At 37.8% G+C, this 9,790-nt stretch overlaps 2 protein-coding genes across 2 annotated transcripts in view; both read right to left on the reverse strand.

Moving 5' to 3' along the window:
- The window catches only part of LOC111342590 (uncharacterized), a 3,937-nt gene extending 416 nt beyond the window's left edge, over positions 1-3,521 (reverse strand). The window contains exons 1-2 of the mRNA XM_022949688.2: positions 2,876-3,521; positions 1-98 (exon numbers count right to left, since the gene is read on the reverse strand). The exon at positions 1-98 is cut by the window's left edge and continues 416 nt beyond it. Coding sequence (XP_022805423.1) covers positions 1-98; positions 2,876-3,430 — 653 coding nt within the window. The 5' untranslated portion in view covers positions 3,431-3,521. The remainder of the gene's footprint in view (positions 99-2,875) is intronic.
- Positions 3,522-4,571: 1,050 nt separating this feature from the next.
- On the reverse strand, positions 4,572-9,753 carry LOC111342103 (uncharacterized). The gene is made up of 5 exons (XM_022949151.2): positions 9,584-9,753; positions 8,819-8,898; positions 8,208-8,271; positions 7,272-7,403; positions 4,572-6,551 (listed from the first exon to the last, which is right to left on the reverse strand). The coding sequence occupies exons 1-5, from the start codon at positions 9,714-9,716 to the stop codon at positions 6,460-6,462; spliced, it is 501 nt and encodes a 166-aa protein (XP_022804886.1). The 5' UTR covers positions 9,717-9,753; the 3' UTR covers positions 4,572-6,459.
- Between the last annotated feature and the right edge of the window lie 37 nt (positions 9,754-9,790).

The following is a 9,790-nucleotide window of genomic DNA, read 5'->3' on the forward strand; positions in this document are numbered from 1 at the left end:
GAATCGTCCACTGCCCGTTGTTTGAGATTCATAGCTTTGCCTCTGGTGCGGGACAATTCCAAGTTCAGCTCATTAAGGTTTGCTGTAGAATCTTGCAGCTAAAATTCAAGCAAAACATGTTAAGACTGGAAGATAAGACATCAAAATTTTTTGCTACATGACTTTCATGTCCATACCTTTTAAAAAAAATTTAAAAAAATCAAATCAAATCAGAAAAAAATTAATTTTTAAAAATTGATCAAACATTGTCGGGAATCTTGACGACTGCAAACTATTAATCAACAAGCACTGGGATTTGGACAAAGCTCATGGGCCATATTGTGGCTAGGAGTTACTCCCAATTCTGTAGGAGGTGCAGTGACCCATTGGTTGGTGCATTAGAATCTCAATCAGCAGGACAAAGTTTGTGTCTTAACTAAAGCACTGTGGTATATCCTTAGTAAAGAAACTTTTTTGAACCACTGAGAGGTTGTCTGTAATGCATATTAGGCCTCCTACCCAATTAATGCAAAAAAATGGATAAATGAAAAAATAAAATGAACCATCTTCAAAACCGAAAAATAATTCTTAGCATCAGACTCTCACAGTTGCACATTTCTCAGAGAAACACATTGTTAACAACACAAGATCAGGTTTGCAATTCCCTCCTCTAGCTGCTAAACTCTTCCTAGAAATTTATAACAAATCAGAGTTTAATCAAACCCTGGAATTGGTAAGTTTGTCTGTTGATAATGTTTAGATATTCTATAGAGAAATTACAAGAAAATTTATTCTGGGAGCCACAGAGTTTATTTGAAAATCAATTTTCCAAAGACCATTTCCAAGTTCCTAATGCAGCAATTTGAAAACAGACTAACTGCAAAATCTTTGTCATGAAAAATGAGTTTTACCGTCAAACCAAAACCAACATGATTCCTCAGTATTGTATTGGCTGTCCTGCACTACGCATAAAAATTACATTATCAGACGAACAATCAAGTGCACATTCTGAGAACACCATATTGTTTTTAAATCAGTGGATCAGGTACAGAGGTATAAAGGTCTTTTAGCTCTTGAATGAGCATAGTGACCTATATTATTTTTTAATATAATTTTGGTTTAGAAATTATCCCCTTTAAATCCTAGAAATCAGAAATAAAACATCAATGGGCAAAAAAGATAAAGCTAAACTGTGCACAAAACCTGTTACTCTATGATCAGGGCTTGACACTAACGGTAGCCCACTAGCCACAGACTAGTAGAAATTCAGTTTTGGCTAGTGGTTTTCAATTTCCACCAGCCAGTTTTGCTAGTAAACAGACTGAAATTGTCGTAACATCTAAAAGCATCTAAGATGTCACTAGCCACTTGGCTAGTAAGTTGAAAAGTTGGTGTCGAGCCCTGATGATGCAAATTATGACCTGGAAAGCAACAAATTGAGGAACGTTTAAAATTATGTTGTTTAAAATTGCTAGTTTTTTTTGCAAATTATATATCAAATGTTCAAGAGACTCAAGACTTCCTACCTATCGAGTCTTTTGAAAGTGTTTTTTTCAAAAACCCTTGCTTCTGGCAACACAAATACACCATGCACTGATGAAATATGTGATTGGTGCCAGTTCAGGCATAAATGGGATAAGACTAGCCCATTATATCTCTAACAAGCATGGCTGGAGCATATAAGGAAAGTTTAAAAATTTTTCCAATACCTTTTTATTCTAAGGAATCAGCTAAAGTGGTCACCCATGGGAATTGGTGGGGTAACCACTTAAAACAGGTTGACTGCTTAATACAGGCTTATCAGTAAATGACTTGGGTGATGTTTGTGCGTGATGTTCATACGTAATATTTGTCCAAACAGTCCAAAGAAGAAAGATAATCTTCAAAGCGTTGAGGACATTTAAACTCAAAGTACTATCATTGATTCTGGGAGATAAAAATGGAAAGTATTTTACTTGAGAGATACCTCTTAATTTTTATTTGAGTGTTTCCACTTTAAGTGCCAGTACAATACAGGGGAAAGAAAATACAAACAGGCCGTTGGGACTTAGTCAAGGGTGACCACAATCGCTTAATAGAGGTGACCATTTAACAGAGGTTAAAATTATAGTAATAATTGCGAAAAAAAATTTCGGGACTCTGAGACCTGACCACTCAGTGTGGGGTGACTGCCTTATACTGTGCCGCTTAATATGGGTTTGACTGTATTTGCACGAGAATAAAAGATCATCTTCATGTCAAAAGCTCTGCATTTGCTCTTGTTTACAAACAAAGAGATCTGGCATCACAGAAATTACACAGTTTGCTGACTTGAGGTGATTTGATATAAAGAAAGTACTTTCCTTTCACTAGAGAGAGTAATCAATATGTAGTTTCTCTCTACAATATTAATATAGTAAAGTAAGTAAAGTCTGTTTACGAGCCTAGTGGCCCATTAGGCAGGTGCTTAACTCTGGTTTTTGTAACATGAAGCAACTAGGAGTGTTTCTACTCCCCCCTGGATGGGATGCTAGTCCATTGCAGGGTTACCCCCAGCGTTAAATTGCCGGTACCCATTTATACACCTGGGTGGAGAGAGGCACTGTGAGAGTAAAGTGTCTTGCCTAAGAACACAACACAATGTCCCAGCCTGGGCTCGAACCTGGACCCACTCGATCCAGAGTCCAGCGCACTAACCATGAGGCCACCGCGCCTCCACAGAATATTAATGTATCGTGAGCAAATAGGTAATGAGAAGAAAGATAAACATCGATGATTTATTATCTGATCAAACACCAAGTTCTCATTGATAATATCATAAAAATATATAACAGACAATTAGGAGAACTGAAACTTAGATCTCGGGAGGGAAAGTTAAAGCGCACACAGAAAACGCAAAAAGGAATTTCCTTCGTACCTTTGAGAGCGCATTTGTAACAGCTTGATCCTGGGTTTTCAGTTTCGGCGGCAACTCCACATATCCGTGTTTCTCCTGGAGCTCTTTCAACATCCCTGCCAGCTCTCGTTCGCGTAATTCCTGTAAGTATGTCTTATGAATGATCCAGGCAGCATCGATGTAAAGCTTAAGATCGCGCTTGCCCCAGTCGTTGTAAGCTCTGTCGCTACACAATTCTTCAGCTGTGTCATTCCAGAAACGCCAGTACTCTTTGGTCATCTCTGCGTCCTGTGATTCAATCTCTCGATCACTGAATATCCGTATTCCACGCGAACGGGCAAAGGGATATTTATCGTTGCCAGCACTCGTAGGTTCTGCGGTCAACACTTTCTTTGCAGGGCTTTTTTTCGACCTTTTTTTAGGTGGTTCGTCTGTCTCTTTATCTTCACCATCGACAACATCACTTTTATCTGCACTCGCCGTCGTTCCTTCCACCGTAACTCCAGCTGCTTGCTCGGATTGCTCTTCTAATTCGTCAAGAGAACGCTGAACTTCTTCTTCGACGCTAGCGCTCATCTTTTCGGTAGTCTGAGAACGTCCTTACTGCCGATCTCTGCAGCAAAACCTGAAGGGGACTCTTGCCAACAAAGATTCGATCACAGTAACCACCCCTCCTCCCCCTCCCTAAAGACATACTGGATACCAGTCCTCGGGTTTACTAATTACGGTCCCCTAAGCGTGCAAACATGCTCAATCGATGCAAACCTCTTTCTGGCTCGCCTGTACTTGTCAAAGGACTATAGGTTTAAGAATCATTATACAGTGAATAATATAAAAGAGAATTATTTGGAATGTGCAAAATGTGTATCCAACGATTAAGCTTTCTATTTTTGAAGGATGGCAAAAGTGTGGCATTTAAAGAAAGATTCATGTTTTGGGTAAATCATGTCTGAATCAAGATCAGTACAAAGATAAGTTGGTAACAGTTGTGTGAATAACAGAGAATGTAAACATTCAGCTTTCTGAATGATCCATTCCTTCCACTTACAGGATACAGCAGAATGATCTCATCAAAAATAGAATCAACTAAACTTTGCACAACAATAGCTGGGATGTAGAAAGAATCAAATCTATTTCCATGCCTGTATGCCATGCCATGCCATGCGCGACTGTAAAGAAAAGATGACATTTTCAGTTCCACCACAGGGTTGATTCTGCTACTTCTAATTTAAAGTGTTTGTAGCATTGCTTTTGCAGAATCATAAGGAAAAAATTTCTGCCAGCACTAGAAATGCAATTTTCCTAACCCATGCAATGGTAATTGAACTTTTACTACGGCTCATCCTCGGTGTAAAAACCTGTGAAGCTCACGAGTGATTTAAAACAAAGACAACAAAACATTATAAACAATAGCGCACAGCAAAACAATACGTCGTGAAACAAAGAAAACCTCGTCAGGTTTTTTAAATCAAGGATGACCCTTTACTACTGGCACTTAACTCCCAGGATCTGATCATTTACTCTTCCCCCTAGCTTCGACACATTTCTCTGTAACAAGATTTGGGTTTAGATCAAGAGAACCACAACTACCTGATAAGTTGGAGTATTCTCATTTCCTGTTCACTGGATAATGTGTGGAATTAAATGATCTTTTGACTAACCAAAGCATGTTCAAATTGACTGCTCAACACATGAAACTGTAGCCAAACCACAGTAATGGTCTATAAAGATTGTTTATTTCTTTATTCTCAGAAGAGCATTACTCACATTTCATTTTCATCTTCCACTAAAAAGCAGAAGCAGTTAACCCCTGAATGCACATTAATAATTACTGAATGTACTAACTAAAGCTACTCTCTTGGAACAAAAGGACCAACATATCAATGAAGACAATTTGGAGTTGACCCTTTCATTCTACAAGTGACTAGGCTCAATTCCCACCCCTCTCTCGAGTCCAGTCTTTTTCATTCCTCCCCGAGAAGGGAAGCGTGGAGTGTGGGCTATGGTTCCCAAACAGCCGCTGGCAATCGAACCTGACAAGTGACTGGCTTCTAATTTCCCCTTACAGTATCACCTTTAACCCTTCCAAGATCTCATTCATAATTCTCCTAACTGTCTGCTGTACAATTCTTATAATGTTTGTTTGGAGAAATTAGTATTTGATCCACCAATAATCCCTTCATTAATAATTTTCGTTATTCTCTTCACTTGTCTGCTTGATTCTGTATTGATACAGTAAGAAATTCTGTCTTGGTCACTGGTGGCAGTGAAAGGGTTAAATCAAATGTAGAGGTCATGAGAATAATGAAACTGATCACTTATTTAGAAGCTTCTGATCGTCAAACAAATTCTCCTTGTCATTATCACAGGAAAGGTAATGAAATCAATGCAGAGAATACAAATACTAATGTTAGAGAGTAAAGGGTTCAGATTGCAGCCACTTTTCCAAATAACAGAAACACTTATACTTAGCTACTTGCCCTAATAACATGAATAAAGCACACAAAACATTTTTTGTTCAGTGCTTCATACACCCCTTAACTCTCAAGATATCAATTTCATTTTCTGCTATGTCTCCTTTAGATTTCTTATTTGAAATCTGAGGATACATTTTCAATCAAACAATATCCCTTGGTTGACAATCCATTCCCTTTTCCTCATCACCTCTCCGCTCAAAACTTAACTGAAATTTTAAGGAGAAATTCCTCTATTATCACTGCTGGTGGTTAAGAAAAAAAATCTCCCATAAATGTTTCCAAATTAGTAGAGCACAGAATTACCACACGATAAAAGAAAAACAAGCATTTATAAAGCATTTTCACAGCCTATTGAGGGCTGGGGTCTACCAGCACCCGGTGACCCCTAGCGCCTTACTTTTGCTCTTGGGCAACTCAGGAATTTTAGTTTTTTCATAAAAAGCATGCATTGGGGACCCTGGATTTCACAGTTTCAGAGCACTGGGCTCCCTTCAATTTTTCTTATAGCCTATTATCCCTTTAACTCCAACGATCCAATTGTTGATTCTCCACTTTTGCTGCCACACATTTCCTTGCAAATAAATTCTGAGAATTCGTTGGTCTCAGGATAAGATGGCAACTTTTATACCTGATAGGTTTGAGTGTTCTTATCACCTTTTTGATGGATAATGTATGGATGTCATACATGGAGAAGTTACATATTAATCAACTTTGGGAGTTTAAGGGTTAGTAAGTCCAAATGATTGATATCTAATGGACCAACGTGCATTGTAATCCTTTTTCATGAAAGATCAAAGAGAAAATTCTCCTAATTCCTGAGAATTTGGTGTTATATAAGGATGTTGTCCCCTTTCATAATAATTGTCTTAAACCATCCCTATAATGATTGTTGCTGATCCAGTATAAGGGTTGGCTCATGCCTGCTTGATATCCATCGCTTGATATCAATGCACTTAGCATTAGAAACCAAAATTGATACAATATAAATAGGTTATGATAAAAAAATTAGACGTGCTTTTATATCAAAAGTGTAAATTTTGAGCTCTATTCAGTCAAAAAAAAAAAAACTAGTACACAAAGATAATTTAAATAACAGTCATAATAATAATTATTATTGTCGATTTACACTCAGTGATCAATACTCTTTACTAGGTCATGGTATTCTTCTTCTGACAGAAGGTCATCTGCCAACTCCTCAACTTTCATTTTGACAAGCCAGCCTAAAAGTGAGGCAAAGGTTAGTACCAATAGATTTATTGTAAATGGTTGACACCTTGTTTCACATTTCTGTCCAACCAATCATGAAGATTTAAATAGCTCTGGCAACAAAAGCGTTGTAGGTAGTTAGAAAGTGATTTCATTCTGAACAGCTTTGACCAGTTTTACACAATTTAAAAACCCCATTCACACTAATGTAAAAATAAGTTTTTATAAGCTGTAAATTACTTAAACACAGTTCAAAGGTGCTTTCTCCAAAGAAGCTGCTTAAAATGATGTTTGTTGGCTTCAAACTTAGCACTAGGAAAATATTTGAACCCCCAAGTTTCTGTTGCCCACTTGCAGTCAGTTAGCTAGTTTGTACACACATGCTCTGCTGGCGTGAATAGGGCATAAGTTTGTTTCAACCTAACATGTACTCAAACAGAAAATGATACAAATAAACCTCGAAAATGGAATTGTAAGACTTGATATATAATCACTGCATGTACCTTTATCATATGGGGATTCATTCACCAAACCAGGGCTACCTTCCAGTTCACTGTTAATATACAATGACTGCATGTACCTTTATCATATGGAGATTCATTCACCAAACCAGGGCTACCTTCCAGTTCACTGTTAATATATAATGACTGCATGTACCTTTATCATATGGGGATTCATTCACCAAACCAGGGCTACCTTCCAGTTCACTGTTAATATATAATGACTGCATGTACCTTTATCATATGGGGATTCATTCACCAAACCAGGGCTACCTTCCAGTTCACTGTTAATTTCACTGACTTCCCCATTTGCGGGTGAGTAAATATCTGCAGCAGCTTTGACACTTTCTAATGCACCAATTTCATCTATAAGCAAATTTAAATTCAATCCCATTTAAATAAATACAATCCTATGCTCCTTTGAGTTGTTGACCAGTTTTTACTGCTAAACTGAAGGAAATAACATGAACACAAGAAATATTTTAAGAATTTTTTTAATTAAATGAACTGTCACAGTGACAATCAGGATGTGCAAAAACACAACAAAACTGTGACTAATTACTTTTAATGCTTACATTATATATTCCTTACTCCCGGTTGGCTTGCTTCTCTTCACAAAACATTGTAGAAATAATTCTGATGATTATGTTTTCCTTGGCTTCATCTTAAGATATTCTTATTACATGAAACATTTCCAACTGCATGTCATAATATGAATTTGTAATTTTTGTCCCCACAAAAGCAACAAAAAAAATGTCACCACATGCAACCTCTTTAACTGTATGTTGGGTGTCTTGACAATTGCAATTAGCTCAATGGATAGAGCGCTGCACTGTTGTGCAGGAGGTCGAGGGTTTGGGCCCTAACCGGACCAACACTCAGGGTCTTAAAATAATTGAGAAGAATTTGCTGCCTTTCTATAACATCAAGAAATGGTTAGATATTCTAGTCTTCTCGGATAGGGACGAATAAATGGAGGTCCTGTCTCCTGCAGGGCTGGGGTAGGAGAGGTTAATTTCCCACACATGAGATTACTGTGTGATGGATGTCCTCCACTGGGGTGGGATGGGTGGGTTTATTAGGCTCGCAGTAATTGGCAGAAGCTGTTGCAGTGTCCCTGCCAGTTGGCAAAGCTATTAAATAAATAAATGAAATGGAAGAGCATCTTACCTCCTATATTAAATGTATCCCCGACTTCAGGAAGCTGAGCATAAACAACTTCTCCTAATTCTTTCTAGAAGGAAATTAAATAATGGAAAGTACATAGACTTTGCTGCATATACATATATGTAGGAGGAAATGTCACAGTTCCACTTGTGTTCAAAAGTAGTTAATTAAAAATGAACATTTTCACAAATATATCATCGGCACTTTAAATGTATAATAGAGAGATTTAGCACTGCATTTATGTGAAACGGTAAATGTCAGCTTTCCCTTTCACATTTCATGCAAGATAGTGCGAACCTTACTGCTTTAGCTCTGCGTGAGCTCATGTCAAAGTGGATTTGAAGGCGCCCTTCTATGACTTACAAGGAATAGTTTTGGTGCCCTTTTTTCAGCAATTAACTTCTTCTCTGAGTGAGAAAAAAGGGAGGAAATCTTATGTACACGGTAAACCCAAAACAGGTTACTTTCACATAGAGATGGTAAAGCGCAATTGACAAATGGAGAAAATGGCAGGAAAAACGTGCCCACGTGGTCACTCTTGCCATTGACATTTCATGTAAACACTGTGCTAAATCTTTCAAATAACTTAAAACAATAAAATGGTTGCAAGCTACCTGGGCGTAGTCTGTAACTCCAATTAATCCAATTCCATTGTCCACACTAATCCATTCGTGTTTCTTAGTGTATTTTCTGTCTTATAATTTAAGAGGAACATCATATTACCATCATTAATCAATGCTAGTATCCATTAAATAATTGAATGAGTACATGCTGTGGTTCAATTTCTTTTTCAGTTAGTTTAACATTTTTATCATACTTTTGATCATATACAGACAAACAGTGTAAATGAGAGGTATTTTGAAAGATGCTAATAAACCCTTTTGTCTATTGCGCCAGACTGCTACATCGTAATCCCTTCTACACGCAGTTCTATCTAATCTAAATTATGCCAATCAGCTGTAAGAGAGGAAACAAAAAAAAAAAATATAAAAAACATTCAAAAACATGAATAATGTGCACAGTACCGAGGGTTAACCTTGTAACAGATCTGATAACACAAGCGAAGCAGTTTACGTAATATACAAACACGGACTTGAGTTCACCGGAAAACTCCTTCACGTGTAAAGTAGCCCGCGTGCTCGTTGTGCTTTTCAGATTACGGTGCCTTGCAGCTTTTTGACTACATATATAAGGCCCAGCAGTTTATCTATGCTTCTAGAGAGGAACATTTAAAATATGAGGGCACCAGCCACCCTTTTGATGAAATTCCAAAAGTGCGTTACCCTTGACTGCATCAGCTACATGGACTATTTTGCGTAATACCGCGCACTAGGGTATATTAGGTGACTGAAAAGATGCATCTAGATTTAAGACCTTACCAGCTAATAAACACCTTCCAACGTGAAGAAGTCGTATACTTTCAACCCTAGAACTGCAGATCACTGCCCTCTTCGTGGACACACTAAAAAGTTGAGGAACAATCCTACGAGCCTTTACCGCTAAAGTAGCCATCTTCAACCGCTGGAACAAACTGAGTTATCTGTGAAGCCCTGGGTTCGGATTCTAGTTTTCCTGCTGAAGAACAT

This window comes from Stylophora pistillata, chromosome 3, assembly GCF_964205215.1.
Source record: "Stylophora pistillata chromosome 3, jaStyPist1.2, whole genome shotgun sequence".
In the NCBI taxonomy this organism is placed as follows: Eukaryota; Metazoa; Cnidaria; class Anthozoa; order Scleractinia; family Pocilloporidae; genus Stylophora; species Stylophora pistillata.

Bases quoted from the DNA above. Each gene is read 5' to 3' on its own strand.
- LOC111342103 (XM_022949151.2), bottom strand. From the start codon at position 9,716: ATGGCTACTTTAGCGGTAAAGGCTCGTAGGATTGTTCCTCAACTTTTT. The intron at 8,899-9,583 runs GTAAGGTCTTAA...TTAAATTATAAG, and splicing joins TGGAAGGTGTTTATTAGCTG to ACAGAAAATACACTAAGAAA. The intron at 7,404-8,207 runs GTAAGATGCTCT...ATTTGCTTATAG, and splicing joins GGATACATTTAATATAGGAG to ATGAAATTGGTGCATTAGAA.